The following is a 19352-nucleotide window of genomic DNA, read 5'->3' as shown; positions in this document are numbered from 1 at the left end:
AGGAGGGAGCTGGGCTCTTCTCCCAAGTGACAGGGGACAGGATGAGAGGGAATGGCCTCAAGCTCCACCAGGGGAGGTTTAGGCTGGATGTTAGGAGAAGATTTTTCACAGAAAGGGTCATTGGGCACTGGTAGAGGCTGCCCCGGGAGGGGGTTGAGTCACCTTCCCTGGAGGTGTTTAAGGGACGGGTGGACGAGGTGCTGAGGGACATGGGTTAGTGTTTGATAGGAACGGTTGGACTCGATGGAACGGTTGGACTCGATGATCCGGCGGGTCTTTTCCAACCTGGTGATTCTATGATTCTATGATTTGCTCAGAGTTGTGGTATGAATACACGTGCGCCGGTGACTGTGTGTGTGGTTAGGCTGCACCTTGGCAAGGTCCTAGCAGTGCTGAGACCTTTCACGGCTCGTGGCGCTGCTGGGAGCCAAAGGCTGCAGGATGCAGCTCTCCCAGGTGATGTCCTGGCGTGGCATCTGCCTTACCTGCTGGCTGACCCCTAGGCTGGGGTAGATGTGTGCCCCCAGGCAGAGCCTGTCTACTGACCTGGGCCAGCTCTTCTCATTCACACTTCTGTCACTGGATGGTTCACTTTGACTCTCCCAGCTAGGTCTTTCCCTGCATCGAGGGTTGCCAGGAACCCCACAGTGCCCTTTCCCCAGAAGAGCAGCTCCTGAGGGTTCGTGCTTCCCTCTGGGCTGTGAGTGGGGATGCCGAGGTAGGAGGAGATGGGTGATGGTGGGTGCTCGCTGCACCTGCTGGGGAAAGCCCACTCCCCTCTCTGCAGCCCCTTGATGTTAGCAGAGCTATGCCAGAAAATGACCTTCTAGAGCAAAAAGGGGATTTCTTTCTGCAACAGCAAATGTCTTGGCGAGCCTGGGCTCCAGAATCGACATCTCCCCACTCCCAGTGTTTGCGGAGAGCTCTCCTGGGAGATGTGCATCCACCACTTTTCTTCTGCAGAGAAGCCCCCGTGGCGGTGGACAGGGGCTGCTCAGGGGCTGCTCTGTCCCCATCCGTGTCGTGCCGGTGCCCTCTTGTGGAATCTGGGAAAATATCCCAGAAAATATGCTGATACTGGGCTGGGCAGGCTGGGATGCTGAGCTCCCCTCCTAGGTCTGAGTGCCCAGCCCTCAGCCTGCTGCCTGGGTGCCTTTTGTATTGCTGTTACTAATAGGGGTTGAGGGCAATGGTATTAACTTAGCTTGGGAGGCAGGGGCTGCCAGCACTCAAATCCTGACCCGTGGTGCAGACCTCTGGTCACTCCATCCCTGTGCAGCGACAGCAGCGCATGCTTTAAGTGGATAAAGACTGCAAAATGCCTTCTGCGCCTGCTTGCTCTTACTCTGCAGTAACCAACCTCTATCTCTCAGCAAATCCCTTTATCGAAAGATGCGTGAACTTTGACTCTCTTCCTGAAACACTGTTCCGTGGCGCTGAGCCTGTGCAGTTTTTTGGCAGAGGCGGCACAGCCCCAGTGCTGCCTGCCTGCAGTGGCTCTGCCGCTGCCCCCGGGAAAGCACGACGCCGCTTCAGCCACCTCCTGAAAATGTCAGCGAACGAAGGCGCCCACGGGACCACAGTGCAAATGCTGTAGCTCTCGCCTTCACAGCCCAGCATCACCCCTCCCATCGCACTCGGGCAGCTCCGGCGCAAAAGGCAATGATTCACAGCTGCCCCGGAGCAAACCTGCTGGTGCCAAGCATCTTCTGACCCTGCCAGCCACCTCACTTCCAGGCTGCTTTGTAATAGCTGGCAGAAACCACGCTGCGTTGTGTAGGAAATGCCACCACAGCACTGTAAGGTCTGTTTTCCATCCTCTGTCCTGTTTTCCCGGCCCTGGGGGACCCTGGTGAGCTGTGTGCCAGTCTCTCTCCCACCTCTGCCATGGGAACAGCTCAGGCAGTGGACCTACCTCTGCTGCTTGGGAAGCCTCAGTTCCACGGCTTCCCTGCTTCCCTGAGTTAAAGTTTTCCTTATCTTCTCCATGTTCCCCTTGTATCTCATTTATTAATATCCTCCTTCTTTAAAAAAAAAAAAAAAAGCAGCCTCTGTTATAAATTTCTGAAGTATTTTAACTATTAAAACCAACTTGTCACCTCCTGCATTTCTCGGACTTGACAGATCCTCTTCCTTCCATGCTTTCCTGGAAAGCAGTGTCTACAAAAGCCCAGCTGTGCTGGCAGAGGTCTTCCGTCCCAGGCTGAGGCATGGACTGTGCTTTGGAGGAGGTGAAAGGGAGCCAGAGTTGTGGGAGCTTTGTGTCAAATTCATGTGGAGTCCTTGGGGTGACTCGCTGTCCCTCCTGCACCGTGCCTGTCTGTGCAATCATAGATACTAGATTTTGCCTGTCTGCTTAGAGGAATCGGTTCTCTAGGCAAGGACATCTGCTTTTTTTTGTAGCTCTGGGATTGTTTCTCAGCCTCTGCGTTATCTAGACCCATACCGTGTCTGAGCCCTGACAGTCCTGAATTTGTTTCCTTTTGGTGAGAGACAATATTGTATTTTTGATGCTGTGTACAGGGAATTCAGCCCTGGCAGCCAGACTTGTTCAGAGCCAAGTTTGGATCAGGGCGAGGAGATGAGCCCTTCCTCACATGCTCAGAGAGGCTTGGATCTTACTCAGAGCCAAGAGATACAACTGCAGAAATTTAATTAATGTTGCAAAACCCTTTAAAGCAGAGTTTCTGGTAACATTGCCAGCTCTGCTGTGCAAGTGGGTAGGATGTCTGAGTGGCCTCCACAGGGATCTGTCATAAAATAACAAATGGGTTTTTGCCCAGTGGTTGCAAGGACAAGGGAGGAAATCGATAAGACACTCTCTGCCGGGGTAGCCTTGAACCCTAAAGAGAAAATTAACTGGCAGCCAGCTTTCCTGGACGCTACCTGGGGATGCTCCAAAGAGCTGGAAGTTGCTGGGTAGCTGGGAGCAGGGCAATGTGCTGGCTTGGACCATTTGGGAAGGGTGCAGGGTTTGGCCACCATCTGTGGGTGATGGACAGGGGCTGGTGTGCAGCCCTGAGCAGATGCTGGTGCAGAGGAGGTCATCTCAGTTTGCACCCAGCTGGTTCCTCTGTGAGTATGAGAGGGGCAGAGGGAATCGCTCTGTTGAGATAATCCCAATACCTCCATCCCAATACCTCTTCTCCCAAGTGACAGGGGACAGGGCAAGAGGGAATGGCCTCAAGCTCTGCCAAGGGGAGGTTTAGGCTGGACATTAGGAAAAAATTCTTCACAGAAAGGGTCATTGGGAACTGGAACAGGCTGCCCAGGGAGGTGGCTGATTCACCTTCCCTGGAGGTGTTTAAGGGACAGGTGGATGAGGTGCTAAGGGGAATGGTTTAGCGTTTGATAGGAATGGTTGGACTCGATGATCCGGTGGGTCTCTTCCAACCTGGTGATTCTATGATTCTATATTTCAAGGGTTTACAGGTCTCTACTCGCATCGTCATGGAGAAGGAGCTTGTTCCTGAGCGGGCACACATGCCATGAGAGCAGTGTTGCTTTCTGCTGTGATCTTATCATCAAAATCCAGAGGGGATGTGCTCAAGCCATCCAGAAAGGAGGTGACCAGAACTGGCACTTCTCTGGGGTCTGTACAGAAATAGGGTCTTGGTGGATCACTGCTGGTTCCCAGTTTGCCTTACCTTCAAGGGTCATAAGGGCCTATTAGCCAGAAAAAAAGAGGAGATTCTGCTCCTCACTAAGAAACATAAAGGCAAGTGTTTGTTTCCACGGCATCAAAACAGCTGAAGGAACCTGGTGGACTCCAGTCTCCCAGGGCCCAACTTGCTGGCACGAGGCGGGGTGGGAGGTAGCCTCGGCAAGAGCAGTGACCGAAGCAGCTGCAAACAAATCCTTTAAGGACTCTCCTGACATAAATAAACATGGAAAATAAATGACGTCCCCGGCACTCTGCCCTGAACTGATAGAAAACAAGCTGCATTAACAGAGTAGTTCAATAACCTGGAAGAGCATCAGAAGAGACCTGCTTGCCAGCCCCAGGAGAAGGGGGAGCGCTGCCTGTGAGCATGCAAAGCAGGGTTATGAAATGTAGCAGTGCACGAAACGATGGGGTGAGAAACGACTCAAAAACTGAATTAAGAGTGATGATGGTTTTCCTGTGAGGAAGAGCAGAAAGGAAAGGAGCTGTCTGTGACTTGGCCGTGGATGCCTGAGGTGAGGGCAAGAGAACCAGGTTTTTACCTTCAACTTTGGAGCTGTGACCTGGGAAAGTCACTCGGTCTTTTTGTCCATCACACAAGTGGTAATCATGCTTTCTGCAGGGGGAATGTGCTGAGATTTAAGATGAGGGCACATTAAGTCTCCTGAGGGGCTTAATGATGTAAATCCTATCCCCAAAGGCGCAGAAATAGCTGCCTGGGCAGAGGGGGCTGCTGGGGGGCTGCTCCCACCGTCATGGGCGGCTGCCCTGGCTCTTTGTGGCACAGAAAACCTTGAACTTCACCCCCAGCCCACCCTGCTCCTTCCTGCTTCCCACCGCTTCAGCCCATCTCCTGCTTTATCCTTTAATTAGACTGGACGGGGTGTTACCCCAGTATTCAGAGCTCCCTGAAAGCTTCTCGTCTGGACTGATCTGGAGGGGTTTACCCTTCTTTTATTCAGATCGTTGCATTTCTCCAGCTTCTCTAGAAAATTCCCTTTATTCATTAAAGGACCTGTCTGTTAAGGCCCAGATGGCTGCTTCTGCCTCAGCTTTAGAAATCGCCTGCTTAATTTCCCTGGTGCCCTGCCAGCCCTGTGCTGGGGAGGGAGAAGGAGAGCATGTGGCAGCCAGGGCAGCGCGTACCGCTGTGCGCCGATGTGCCCCAGCCCAGGGGCTCTTGCAGGGCATCCCTGGCATCATCTGCACCCACGGGGATAGCTCTGGGAGGACCAAAACCTGCCGCAATCTGATGGAGTGATGGCTGGAGGACCATTCCCACCCTTCTGCCCTACCAAAACAGCCTTTCCCTATTTCCAGCCTTAGTGGTAGTGCTGTTTCCTTGTGTGTTGAATTTAACTCTTAGTGATCATAGAATCATAGAATCACCAGGTTGGAAGAGACCCACCGGATCATCGAGTCCAACCATCCCTATCAATCACTAAACCGTGTCCCTCAGCACCTCGTCCACCCGTCCCTTAAACACCTCCAGGGAAGGTGACTCAACCACCTCCCTGGGCAGCCTCTGCCAGTGCCCAATGACCCTTTCCATGAAAAATTTTTTCCTAATGTCCAGCCTGAACCTCCCTTGGCAGAGCTTGAGGCCATTCCCTCTCGTCCTGTCCCCTGTCACTTGGGAGAAGAGCCCAGCTCCCTCCTCTCCACAACCTCCTTTCAGGTAGTTGTAGAGAGCAATGAGGTCTCCCCTCAGCCTCCTCTTCTCCAGGCTAAACACCCCCAGCTCTCTCAGCCGTTCCTCATCAGGCCTGTTCTCCAGCCCCTCACCAGCTTCGTTGCTCTTCTCTGGACACGTGATGTGCTGTGCTTGTGATGTCTACACCCCGGATCTATGGCCGGACACCCCAAAAACCCTACACCTTCAGAGCCCAGGATGAGAAAGCTGGACGTGGTTGAAAGCGATGCAGACGGTTTAGGCAGCAGGGGAAGCGCTGCAGCCCTGGCTGGGGTCAGGGGGATGCAGGGAGTCTTTGTAGGAGCCTGCCCGGCTCTGCTGTGGATTCAAACGCAAGGAAGCCAGACTGAGAATTTCCTTGGCGCTCAAGGGAAAGTGTGTTCTGATTAGGCAAGGCCTGCATATTTTTTTATAGAGTGATTTTTAACATGCAGCTCCATTCTAGAGCAAATGTTGTTTAGGAGGAGGGCTGCCGTGCACAAACAGCACTCCATCAAGGTCACTGACAGCAGTGCCCTGCACAGAGGCTGCGGAGGCAACACGGTGTGGCTTTGCAGGTCTTTCTACTCTCCTCCTAAAGCCGGTTTCGCAGGAGAGGTTCCTCCGGGAAGGCAGACCTGCAGAAGTTGGTTTGGTGACTCAACTAACACGTGCCTGTCCTGATATCTGAAGTGCAGAAGGAGGCTCAGGGCACACTAAAAGAAATCACACGTTCACTTCATCACATTTTTTAATTCCTTTGCTGGAGGTAGCATTGCAGAAGAGCAGCCTGTTTGCTAAGGGTGGTGGAGGCTTTTCTGGAATTAATCTCTTGCTCATTTTGGCTGCCAGACCCACATCGCAGGGCTGACACTGCAAGTGCTGTGTTTTCAGGTGCACAGTTGCTGTTTTATAGAGGAGGATGAGTTTGAACCTGAGGTGGGCAAGGAATGTGTGCACTGCAAATGCATCTGGGGCTGATGCGCTGCTGAGGTGCTGGGCATCGTCTCCCATCAGAGGAGGAGGTTCTGCAGGGGCTTGATGCTTGCTGAATCCCTCTGGTCTCCACCACCACGGCTTCTCTTCTAGGGCGTACCTCTTCCCCTTCGTGTTTCATATGTAATGCAGAGAATGCATCTTATCCTGAATGTACCTTAATGCAGTCGTGCTAAATTTAAAGCTCACCTTGGCAGGGTGGCCCAGTGCATGTATTTGCTCATTCATTTTGTGTCTTAGCATCCCTTGATCACATTTGGGTTTGAATTAACCTCCTTCATCTCTTTCTCTACCCATTTTGGGTGGTCCAGATATCCACGCTGTTTTTCCTAAGAGAGAAGGGGAGGCCTCGCTGAATTCCCCTAAGGAACCTTGACAGTAACATTTCATTGCCAGGTGATGCGTGCACTTAATTTAATTCCTTTCCTCTTATTCTAAGGCAATTGCAGAGCAAAAGCCTCTTGTGAGAGTGCTTGGCTGCAGCGTGGGCTCCGCGTGTCACTGGGCCATGCCCCTGCTGACCGAGCTGCTAATTCAGGAGCTTGGGGGCTGCTGGTCTCATAGCAGCACTGGAAAATAACTGCTGCTGCCGTCGTTGAGTTATGGTGGGATGTTATTTGCAATGTATTAAATTATGTTAAGTGCCTGAGTATGTGCTCTTATTTAAGTATTTGTATAAATCCACCTGCGTGCCCCAGCATTAGCTCTCATATATCCTCATCCCACCTTCATGCTTGTGAAGGGAGAAGTGTGGCTTTTACCTGATGGCTTTTTGGTTTGGTTTTTTTGCACCTTCAGACTCCAAAAGCCAAATTCTCCTTCTGTACTCAGCACTGGTGAGACCGCTCCTCGAATCCTGTGTTCAGTTCTGGGCCCCTCACCACAAGAAGGATGTTGAGGCTCTGGAATGAGTCCAGAGAAGAGCAACAAAGCTGGGGAAGGGGCTGGAGAACAGGCCTGATGAGGAGCGGCTGAGAGAGCTGGGGGTGTTTAGCCTGGAGAAGAGGAGGCTGAGAGGAGACCTCATTGCTCTCTACAACTACCTGAAAGGAGGTTGTGGAGAGGAGGGAGCTGGGCTCTTCTCCCAGGTGACAGGGGACAGGACAAGAGGGAATGGCCTCAAGCTCCGCCAGGGGAGGTTCAGGCTGGACATTAGGAAAAAATTTTTCATAGAAAGGGTCATTGGGCACTGGCAGAGGCTGCCCAGGGAGGTGGTTGATTCACCTTCCCTGGAGGGATTTAAGGGACGGGTGGACGAGGTGCTGAGGGACATGGTTTAGTGATTGATAGGAATGGTTGGACTTGATGATCCGGTGGGTCTTTTCCAACCTGGAGATTCTATGATTCTATGAAACACTGTGGGCTGGCCCTGTGGTATCCCCACGGCACAGCAGCCGGCAGCTCCACACTGCAGGGTCTCGGCAGTTGGGCAGGTTTGCTGGTAGGCAAAATTCAGCCATGACACAAACTAAGTCTTTTTTCCTTCCTTCAGACCTCAGGCTGGTGGCTTACTTCTGTTCTGCTGCATGTAGGAGACAAGCAACCTTCTCCGGAAGATGCTTATGCCTGGGGTCTGCCATGACTCAATACAGTCCAACCTAATGCTCCCTAAAGCTGTCCAAGAGGATGAGTCATAGGGTTTGATGGAGTTTGCATTGACCTTTATGGTTTTTATGGAAGTCCCTTACCTGCCCAGGTCTTTGACTTCCCATTGCAGTATGCTTGCGGTAATCTTCCCCCTTAGTAAAACACATTGAAGTCTTCTGATTTTATTGAAAAACAAGCATTGAGGGTTATTTCAAAAGGTGTGCCAGAAGCCAGACAGGTTTTCCTGGCAGGGCTGGGTTTGTGGTGCCCATCAGCAGGGTAGGGGCAGAACCAGGGCTGCCTGGGCCCGTGACCAAGCCTGCTTTGGGCAAACCTGCCTGTTGCCACCCGAAGTAGGGAGAGGACTTTGGCTCTGGCAGCAAAAGCTCTGCCAGGTCTACATTAACCAGCCGTCACCAGCGATGTGATGTTCCCGATAGGTGAGCGGCAAAACGGCTAATGCCTTCTGCCACTTGACAAATGTTTCCTGACACTGCCGGGGAGGTCATCGTATTTTCCCTGGAGCCATTTGTCTTCTCATCCCTGGTGTGTTTGCATTCAAACCGCATACTACCTTCCCCCCGGCTTTGCAGAGCAGTCAGCACCTGGGAGATGCTCCCTGTCTTGGGCTGAGGGAGAATCGAGTTCAGCTCTGTGCAGCTGATGTTTGGCACTGCTGAAAATCCCCTCTGAGCGCAGGCAGCTGAGAGATAGTGTCTGTGGGAATGAAGCTGCTGCCTGCACCCTCAAAACTAACCCACTGTGTTGGAGAAGAGCCCAGGGGGTGATGGGACACAAGAGAAACAGGGATCTCCTGCTGCTGCTCCCAGTTAGGAGCTAGCACACTGGGGTTTTGCCAGCCTGAGCCCAGAGCTCAGCTGCCTGGTGTGGGTCCCCTGTCCCAAGCAAAACTTCAGCTTCAAGTAGAGCACCCAGAGCTTCTGCACAGTGGCACAAAGAAGGAGGATGAGCTTCCCGAGGACTCCTGGTGCCCATCACCAATGTGCTGCAGCCCATACGTGGAGCTTGCTGGAGGATGGCAGCTGAAGAAATTTGCATAGATGCAAAAATCCAGCTCCAGCAAGCAACTCCCTCATTAACACCAGCACAACGTGGCTTTGATCTGCCAGTGTCCTCCAGCCCATGCTAGCAGCCGGTGCTGGAAGGAGATTTTGGTGCATGATGCAGAATCGCTGGTCCCTACACAGGATGCTGTGCTTTGCGTCGGACGTGTCTTTAGCAGAAGATGGAAACTGCAGCAAGCTCCAGGCAGTTTTGCCTGGGAATTGGTATTTTTGGTCTTGTTTTCGGTTAAATCACTAACTTCATCCATATAAAACAAACAAAAAAAACCCAAACCAAACATCCCAAGGCAATAAACAAAACCCTCCAAGCAACTGAATGGGAAGACCTTGCAAATGAGATCAAATGCCTTTTCCTGGGTTTATTTCTGCATGAAAAGGTGAAGCTGATTCCAGCGAGCACAGGGCTCCTTTCCTGAGGAGAGGACCTTCAGGACAAGGCTGGATCAGTGAGCTGAGGCCGATTGTATGAGATTCAACAAGACCAAGTGCCAGGTCCTGCTCTTCAGTCACAACAACCCCGTGCAATGCTCCATGCCTGGGGAAGAGTGGCTGGAAAGCTGCCTGGCATGATGGACCCCAGGATGCTGGGTGGCAGTGGCTCAACAGGAGCCAGCAGTGTGCCCAGGTGAGCAAGAAGGCCAACAGCATTCTGGCTTCTATCAAAAACAGTGTGGCCAGCAGGAGCAGGGAAGGGATCGTGGCCCTGTACTCAGTGCTGGTGAAGCTGCGTCTGGAGTCCTGAAATGGCTTCAACTTGCACTGGTGGAGGTTTTGACTGGATATTAGGAAAAATTTCTTAACTGAAAGAGCAGTCAAGCATTGAAATGGGCTGCCCAGGGAAGCGGTGAAGTCACCATCCCTGGAAGTGTTCAGAAAACATGTAGATGTGGCACTTTGTGACACAGTTTAGTAGGTACGGCGGTGTTGGGCTGACAGTTGCGCTTGATCTTAGAGGTCTTTTCCTACCTCAGTGATTCTATGATTCTATGAGCTAGTGGTGCAGAGGGCAGCAGAGGGAGGTAGGAGGTGACCAAAGCATCTAGGGAGAGGTAGGAAGGATGGATCCGGCACCGCTGCAGAAGAGGCAGCGCTGGGTGGGTGCAGAGCCCAAGGCATCACTCTGGGTTTCCCTGGGCTTCACCACTAGAGGAGCGGAGCGTGGCAATGCTGAAAAGGTGAGTCAAGGTGGAAATAATGCAAGATGGAGATGCTTTACTAGGGAGAGCATGACCACTCGGAAAGCTGATGTGTGTTGGACACCATTCCTTTTATTATTATAGATTTTTTTTCTCTCCTCATTGTGCCGCAAGACGGTTGGGCTTTTTCCAAATCGCTCCCACGTGGGTGGAGAGCTGGGGGGGGGGCTGCATTTTGCATTTCATAATTCGTGTGACTTGATTAATTCAGCCGTATGTTAAAACCTCATGAAATTGGCCAATTTTGCTGAGGTTTAAAATAGATTATATCCATCTCCTAACGTCAGTTTTGCAAATAACCACTTGGCGGCTTCTTAAAATGTTAAAGATAGCAGATAGGCTGCACACTGCCAAGGAGAAGGCATATTTAAAAGAGATAATATGTCTTCTGTGTGAGCTCAAATGAGGAAATAGATGTTTGTGAAGCTCTTTAAAGCACGGTTATGTCAAGAGCAAGAACATCAGATTTGTTTTTCATTTGTATGCAAGGTGAAGAAAGGACAAGTGATTTTTTTTTTCTCTCGTCTGAACTCTTACAATCTTCCACCAAAGAAACTGGTGAAAATTGCTGCAAAATGACCCAACTAGGTCGAGGTGTAATTTTGAACCTTGAGTATCTTTTGCTCAGTAAGAAATTCAAATTATTTGACTTAGACACCTTGGCAACCCACCACTGGAACAAATAGAAATGTGGAGAGTGGGTGCCAGCCGCAAAGCAGCATCGATCAGGACTATGCACACCCTGGGAAAGGCCAGCTGCTGCCTTTCCCAACACCCAAGAGCTTTTTCCATTGATTCGCTTCTGTTTTGGGTAATTGGCTTTTGCACAGCACAATGGGAAGAACTTTAGAAGCTGCATTTCCTGGAAGATTTTCTTAGTTTTGAACAAAGAAATGATAAGTGTTAAGTTGCAGGATGAGGATAAACTTGGAATAGCAGGGCAAGGGTCCTCGGGATGCACTTGTTTGCAGGAATAGTGGTGACCCTGCCCCCAGATCCAGCTGCAGCTTTGGGGTTGGTGCAGGATGCTGTAGAATGGGATGAGGTTTCTTCTAATGCATATGCAGGGACACCTGCTCTTGTAGGACATAACCTTGTGTCCCTGCTCATGAATACTGCTCTGCTGACTGCTTCCACTTGCCCGCCTCCCTGGGACAGAGGAAACTCCTGTTTAATTACTGCGGCTTTGATTTTGACAGCACAGATTTCCCATGCTGTCTTCTGAACCTTCAAGGTTTCCTGCAAGCAATGATAAAGACCCTCTGCAAAGACTCTTTGCTCCCAGGAGGGTCCTGGCACTCCTACAGTGGATGAAAGTGTGGGGAGGAGCAGAGGGGGATGCAGGCCATGACTACGCGACGTTCATCTGGCAAACTCAGAGGGCTTAAAAACAGGTGTTAATCCAGCAACACCTTGTAGTCGTGTGTGACAGAGCTGGAGGGATGGGGGCTGTGGTTTGGGATGTGCTTGGTGAGCAGTCAGTCTTTTGGTTTGGAGGCTGGGAAGAAGGCAGCAGATTAGGGCAGATCCAGAGCAGGGTGACACAGGCAGTGCTAGAGCAGTGCAAAGCATCCCTCTCTCCGACATCAGCAAATGTACTGGGTTTATCTGGGAGGGCTTTGGAAGAATCTCATCATCCAGGTGGTCCTTCAGATGAAGTGCCACCTGCGCTTTGTTTGACCCCATCAGCTGCAAATATTTGCTGCTGTGTCATTGCACAGATGTAGGCTGTTGTCGGCACCCAAAATCACTATGGGTTTAATGCCAGCTGTGGTTTTGCTAGCACTAGTGGCAAAATCTGACGTTCGGTTGTCATATGCCTGAATTTTCCAAGCTAATGTAGAGCAGAGGTCTGTGCAGTGCCCACGCTGTATTGCATCTAGCACAGGCAGAACGGGAAAACACGGGGTGTTCTCACACACCGCATGGATGCACTCGCCCCCCCTTTGCAGCGCAACAGGGGTGTCTCCTTAGCAGCTACTCTTACATCTCCCACTCGAGCTGAAGACGTAACACGGTGCCCCACGGGAAGGTGGGGGTGGATGCTCAGGCGAGCTCCCTGCATCTCTACCCTTCCACCGAGGGATGCAAAAATAATCCTGTTAAGGAGGTCTTGCCTCAGTGGTGGGGAAGCAGAAGGGTACTCTGTGATGGCAATCAGGCTGATCCAATCTGATAGCTTAAAAGCACTGATTCAGCAATCAGTAAAATAAGCATATGTGTACTCTCTTCATTAATGGTTAATTTATTCACATGCCTAAAACTTAAGTACCTGCCCATTTCCCATTGACCTCATTGGGTCTTAAACACAGATGTTACCTGTAGTGGGACCAAGGGAGAGAGAACATGCTTCCATCTCTAGGTATCTGTTGTTTTAACCTCTACATTTTTAATACAGCTTTGCTGGGGGAATAAATGCAGTGAAGAAATGTAAAGTAAAAGCCTGGTTGTGTGGATGCCTCTGGTGAGAGTCTTTCTAGTTCCACTGGGGTACAGATCGCATGGGTGGACTTGTCTTTTATTTTGTTGGAAGGAAGAAGGGTGGCAGGTACGTGAAAAATTAAAATGTTGTGCTGCCTATCTTGTGTAATTAGAAAAGCTGACAAACATCATTAGAAAAATCTATGTATTATGTAAATGCTGATTGTGGACAAGGAGAGTTAGTGGTGTTTCATCCAGGTACAGCTGGGAAGTGAAGGTCTCCCTTTGGCTCTCCTGGCAGGAATGCTGGTGCTTTGCGGCCTCAGTCAGTGCTCAAGACCTTCTTCTTTTCTCTGTTTAGCTTGTTGTGCTGTAATGACCCTTCTCCATCCTAGATGCAATGTTGTGTTGCCAAAAGACATTGAGAGGGGAATGTTCTTGCCCAGCCCAATCTCTGTAGCTGGTTATGGGTCCTCAGGGCAGAGAGGACCATGCAGCTGAAGGCTTTTTCTCTCTGTTTCTGTGCAGCTCTCAAGATGGCATTGAAAACTCCCTGGCAGGCTCTACTGCCTTGGTGCATGCCAAAGACCTCTCTTGTATGTTGATGATCACCAGGAGATGCTCTTCTCGCACAAGCTCTTCAGCTACAACTTCTAAATGAGCTCCTGTAGCTCAGAGGAGCTGTATATTGCTACCTACTGGGTGTGTTAAAGTGTCAGGTGCTGAGATTTTCCAGTACCCTTGTTCCAGGGCTGCTCCTTTTGGAGGAAGTGATGCCTCATTGTGAATTAAATTATTTATAAGTAGTTTTGCTGGTGGCAAGATTTGAGATTCAAAACGTGTGTGTGAAATAAAGGTTTTTCAATAATGAAATAAGGTAACAAAAACATAAATACATAATTAAAATGACGCATAAATATATGTTCTTTATGTAGCTGCTTCAGCAGCTCAGCTAGCTTATTAGGCTGAGTAATCAGCCCCTGAAGCCTCTCCTAGGCCAAGTTTGTCTCCTGTTGTTGCTGAAGATGCCGCAGAGCCACCTGGAGCAGTGTCCTGGCTGGTCCCTCAGGGACAGTGGTCCTGCCTCCCCACTTCTCCTCTCATTTTTGGACTTGGAGAGGGAAAATGATGTAACAAGGCAGAAAGGCAAAATCTGAAATGTGTTTAATGATCGTTTTTGTTGTATCCCTTCATTAGGTCATTCCTGCTTCCAGGTTTCAAGGTACTCTCAGCTTCCTGAGGGTGTGCTGGGGGAGTTTCATGCATCTCCTTATAAGAAACAGTAACTATTTCCTCCTTGTCTATTAACTAATCTATTTCTTGGCACAGCATAAAGTTCAGACATGGTACTGCAGTGTGTCAGACTGGAAATGTTTCTCTTAGGATAAGCAGGTCTCCTGCAGGCACATAGCACAGGGCTTGCTGATGGCCAGGGGTGGAGGTGGCTGCTGAACAAAGCTGAGACAAAACCTCTTTAAACAATATCTTGTGGTATCCTACATCAGTAATGGAACACAGAGCATCCTGCTACCATGGGGCAGATCACCTGCGAGGAGTTCTGTCTGTGGGCCCTTTACTTGGATCTAGAGCCCCAGGGAGTGTCTGGCCATGCTGGACCTGCTTGATTCCTCTAACCAAGGGGATGGAGAAGGGCAGTGCCTGAGGATGCTGCTTCGGTTTTCCCAGGGGCATCCTGGATACTCCAAGTCAAAAAAGCCACAAAATGAGCTTGAGTAGCCATACTCATCTGGATCTTTAACTCAAAAAAAGTAGTTTTCATCACATCTCTAGCTAGTCCCAGCTGGAGCCTGCACTGTGGTAAATACGCAAATGAAAAGAAATATCATCCTCTGCAAACTTTTTGTTTTCCCTTGAAGCCCCTGCAGCAGCCAAACCCTGCAGGGCTGCACTCCCAGTTTCCAGTATCTTAAGCAATGTGAATGATGTCATTTTTGAGCCTCTGAGTTCAGAGAGAATAATTTAAGCTCCTTTAACCTTTCCTCGCGAGGACTGTTTCAAAAGGGGCCTTGCTGTGAAGTCCACCCTTATGTAACATTAAAATGTAGTTACACGTTTGAGCTCTGGGGGAAGCTCCTGCCCGTTTACCCACTGCCCCTTATTCCCCATGGCCTCGTCTGCCCAAGCAGCAGGGCTTTTGGCTTTGCCTCTTGCTGTCCTTACGCCCTGGGTGTTGGCACAGGCAGGAGCTGCTGGGGCTGTGTGCAGGGAGCCAGCAAAGGGAGGTGGGACCAACACGCTGAGATGGTTTTTCTTGCTGTCCAGGTCAAGCAGATCTTGAATTTACTCTGCATATAGTTGTTTGGCTGGAGTTTTCTTACCCAAAGAACTTGCTTTCTCCTAATAGTTTTGGTTTGCTGCATGCTGTGGATTTATTGTCAGCAACGCTTTCATGCCAGGTTGCTCGAGGTGGCAGGGTTCATCTCTGATGTTTAGAGCATGGGTGGGAGGACAGGCTAGAAGCCACATGCCTGTTCATTCTCTCCCAAAGGGGGAATCACAGTGGTTTTGTGGGCGTCATTACTCTGGACTGCTTGCTGAGAAAGGTGGGGATGCTGATGCTGCACATGGGGCATCGCTGGTGGGGGGAATATCTGCAGGAGCAGTGCTCCCGGCTGGCACAGCGCACTGGGGGGAAGCCAGCCACCTCCTGCAATGCACCCACTGCCCGCCTGCTGAAGTCTTGGAAGGGTCTGGGGGCAGCAGGAGGTGGTGGACAGTGCATACAAAGCCAGATTTCTCCCATCACCCTTGAAACTTCTTCAGAAATCTCTGTAACACAGTGCACTGCTGCAATTTTCTATTTAACCAAATGTTCATCAGTCGTATTTCTGCCGTTGGCTGACACTTGTCTGCTCTTACCAAGCAGTCTGTGATGTTCTTTGTCAGAGTGTGCAATGCTTTCTTCTTGCCCTCTTGTCGCATTTTCTAATGAGCCTTGCATGCTGCTTTTTCATATACCAGGCTTTGGGAGGGGTGACCCGGTGGAGCCTGCCCACCCCAGCACCCTGCTAAGTGGGTCCCAAAGCCTTCTTATCAGTCGCTTGAGCCCTGAGAGCTGGGAAGCTGCTTTAATGACCTTTGTAGCACAACACAATGGCGTACAATATACTCACTTAATGGACTTTCTGTTCTCTCCATGTTTAAAATGAGCCCTGGTGGGTGGGGGTTATTCTGGGCATCCGCCTGCTGCTGTCTTTGTGGTTGCGGCTTTTAGTCAGATTAAGTTGTGTCAGAGCAATCTGAATATATTTTCTTCTGTTCTTCCCTCTCCATCCATCCATCCAAGGATGCCTTTCACTGACGTGTTTATACTCCCACCCGCTGCAAACTGTGGCCGCGGTTGAGGTTGTGTCTGGCTGAGGCGATGGGTCACGGAGGAGGAAAGCAACTCCTTAGACTTCCTCACCTGGGTGATCAGACGTAGGGGAGAAATCCTGGCTTCTTTTGAGCTGTGAGAGTCTTGCGCTGGTTTCAGAGGAGCTGAAGTTTCTTTGCACACCCTATTCCTCCCAAAACCTGCCAGCCCACAATGTAGCAAACTGGGAGCAGAATGAGAAAAGGTTTTGCAGCAGTGGAAGTGCCAGATTTCTCCAGGAGGCCAACACCAAAAGCGAAGGACTTTATAGCTATGGAACTGAGAGAAAAAATAAAATCTTCTTACATTTACTATCCTCACTGTTAGAAGGGCTTGGTTTTCATCTGCCTCTCTCCAAGGATGGGTGAGGTGGAGCACCCAGTGAAGCACCAGCTGCAGCTTGCTCGTGCTCCTTCCCACCCATCCAGCGAGCTAAATTAATCTGATATCTTTTGAATCCTCTTTGACTCTTTAGCCTCTCCATTCTACTAATATAGCAATTTATATTTTTGTTTTTCCCAAAGCAGTTGCAGAGAAACTGTGTGTTTTCATGTTATGTTTTCTCCCAGCTTTCCTCTGGAGCTCTGGTCTAAGCTCTATGCCCATGATTTTCCCTCTATATTTGGGTGGTTTGGGGAGAGGAACCTGACTCTCTGTCCATCGTATGGCTATGTTTGTGCATCTGATGGATCAACCCAGTAGCTGAGAGAAGTTGACAGCGATGGATGTTGGCTCAGGCCAGGCTGTGTCCCAGGGTGCTGGTGGCAGCATAGATCTTGGTGCTGCTTCTCCAAGCTCGTCCCATGAAGGGCAGATGCGCTGTTGGCTCCCACCAGCCTTATCTCTAACGGTGTATGAAATGCTGCTTCTGAAAGGAAACATTCCTTCCTGGCTGCTGTCAGTCACTAATTAAGGCCTGATGTATATGAACTGATTTGATGTCTGTCTTTTTGTCCTCCCATGCCATTATCTGGCTTTGTATAGCTTGAAATATTTCTGATGGTCATAAAATTATCTTGGCCTTTTTAAAAGTCAATACTTGCTACTTAGTAAAACCCTGAGCCTACAGGCTGGAAAAGATTCAAGTCTTGCTAGCTTAGCTAAGAGGCATTAATTCACAGTATATATACATAACAATGCTCTCCTGACTCGCGGTGAGTCCTGCCTGCGAGATTTCTTCCCTTGTCTTTAAGATGGACTTTGGACATCATCTTCTATTGCTTAGAAAGCTCCACCTGATGGATGGATTGGCCAAAGCCAAGCAAGGTCTTTGTATGAAAGCAAGAAGAGAGACAGATCGAGAGAGACAGTTTTTAGATGACTGAGATCACTATGGGCTGGGTGAAGTTGCCCCTCTCCAAATTAAGAGCAGCAGCAGAGGAAGGGGCTCTGGAGACTGGGTTTGAAAGCTGTGGATTCTTTAGAGGAGGAGCTTTGTGCTACCTGTGGTGGGGCCACCAAGCCACACTGACAGCTTGTTTGCAAAGCAGAAAGCAGAGGGAAAAGGTGACAAAATGCATTCATTTAAGGGAAATAAAGGAGAGAAATAAAAAGGAATGGCTCTTGCAAGCCCCTCTCCCCACACAGCCAGCTCTGACATAAAACCTCATTAAATGCAGGTGCTCGGCTGCATCCCTGTTCACGGAAACCTGGTTTCTTGCGGAAAAGTCACAGGACACTCGCGTGCAAAGCCATTGCTTTTCCCAAGGGCCTTATAAATGATGGCCTTAAATACAGGAAAGGGAGCAAAACAAAGGCTGTGGGGGGTTCATTAACCATTATGGCCTGATCTGTACTGGCGGCAGCCAGCTGACAGCATCACTGCCCTGTTGCCTTCGCAGCAATGCTCCATCAGCAGATACGTCTCAAAAGCAAACAAATAAAATAAAGCAGGAAGTGAGATTTTCAACGACATTGTTTTATTTTTAACTTGAGGCTTTAACCAGGTAAAAAGATTAGGCAATAATGCATTGTGTGAAGTGCTGCTGTGAATAATTGCAAGAAGCATTGAGATTTGGTGGCTGGAGCATCTGTCCAGGACATGGCAGACGTGCTCCCCGCAGCGTGACCTCCAGCCCTTCTCTCCCCCTCCCCATTTCCCTCTTGTTGTTTTTCTTGCCAATGCGGAGAGATCTTGCTGGGGGAAGCACGGGTTCTGTCTGTCTGCGTGTGGCCTTTGTGCACCCCTGCAGGACAACAGCCTCAGAGCCAGAGATGCTATCACTCACCAAAAGTTACTGAGGATTATTTATACCGTTCTAGAAGAATGTTAATTTTGGTGCTGCTAACTAAAGTCACGGCATAAATATGTGATGGGCAATCAATATGAAAGCCTTAATTTGCATCAATTTAGGGGTTGACATTTTGATCTCTTTGGTTATTTTACCAAGAACGAGATTAACTTGGTTTAATGGCATGTTGACTGAACTTGGCCTAATTATGCTTGGAAAGTTGCATCCCTTTGAGAAAGGGACTGTGTTCTATCTCTGTGGCTGCTGCTGCAGTTTTGCGCAGGGACAACTATCTGCTAAAATGGGTTAATTGCACAGCAGCAGCAGATCTGCTTGCACTGAGATGTCTGTGTCCTTGCTATGGAAGAAAATAAAGGATAATGTCTACACATGTGGCTGTGGTATGTAGGGAAAAAAAGGAAAATTAAAAAAACTTGAACAAAACAAAGCTGGTTTGTTGTCACGGTGAGACAAGTCTCTGCATCAAACCTGCTTGAAGCCATTTGAAAGCTTTCTATGCTCCTTCTGCATTCTGCAGGCTAGGTGTTCCCCCGAAACATCCTCCAAAAGGCAGGACAGGAGCTGTACGCAGTTGCAAGTGTCTGGAAAGGTCAAATTGTCTTGCTTCCTTTGTTAAAGAGGGAATAGCACTTATTTGCTGATATTTCTATAGCTTTCCTGTGCTCACTGCCATTAGCACAGAAGCATTCTTCCTTTCCCAAGCAAAGCAGGAAATACTGGGAAGATGATAAGGAGGAGTAAGGATTTACCTCGCTCTTTATGGAAAAGAAAGTCATCACCTGTGTTTCCGAGTAAGCTCGTTGCATGGTCAAAGCAAAACCTTAAGCAACACACTCAGCAGAACCTGGTGCTTTGCCTTAATCCCTCCAAGGACATACGTGCCCTGCCTTCTTCAACCTTTCTGGTAGGGTTTGTTGGCCCTCAACCATAACATGGTCTGTTGTAGCACCACAGCTCCAAGTCCTCGAGCACCAGGGTGATGCTGAGGTGGCCGTGCACGGCTTCTTTTCCCCATGGGAAGGTGTTTGGCTCCTTCTGGGGTATCACCCAGCTTTGTGAGACTTGGGGCAGATGTGTTGGCAAATACTCTGCAGTTGCAGGAT

The 19352-nt window shown here is 49.7% G+C and overlaps 1 protein-coding gene across 6 annotated transcripts in view; it reads left to right on the top strand.

The window, feature by feature from the left end:
• Positions 1–19352, top strand: part of MMP17 (matrix metallopeptidase 17) — a 69897-nt gene that overhangs the window by 8408 nt on the left and 42137 nt on the right. Inside the window, exon 1 of one of the 6 annotated variants that reach the window (XM_069870772.1) lies at positions 3937–4076. The exons of 2 other annotated variants lie outside the window; for them this stretch is intronic. In XM_069870772.1, the coding sequence (XP_069726873.1) occupies positions 4032–4076 (45 nt within the window). In that variant the 5' untranslated portion in view covers positions 3937–4031. Of the gene's footprint in view, positions 1–3936; positions 4077–4155; positions 4180–10126; positions 10180–12531; positions 12563–19352 lie in introns of those variants that run through there. 3 more of the 6 variants (XM_069870773.1, XM_069870777.1, XM_069870774.1) reach the window with 3 other exon arrangements.

The sequence above is a fragment of the Phaenicophaeus curvirostris genome, chromosome 17 (genome assembly GCF_032191515.1).
Source record: "Phaenicophaeus curvirostris isolate KB17595 chromosome 17, BPBGC_Pcur_1.0, whole genome shotgun sequence".
Classification (NCBI taxonomy): domain Eukaryota; kingdom Metazoa; phylum Chordata; class Aves; order Cuculiformes; family Cuculidae; genus Phaenicophaeus; species Phaenicophaeus curvirostris.
Note: the sequence above shows the minus strand (reverse complement) of the source record. Positions and strands in the feature narration are given on the sequence as shown.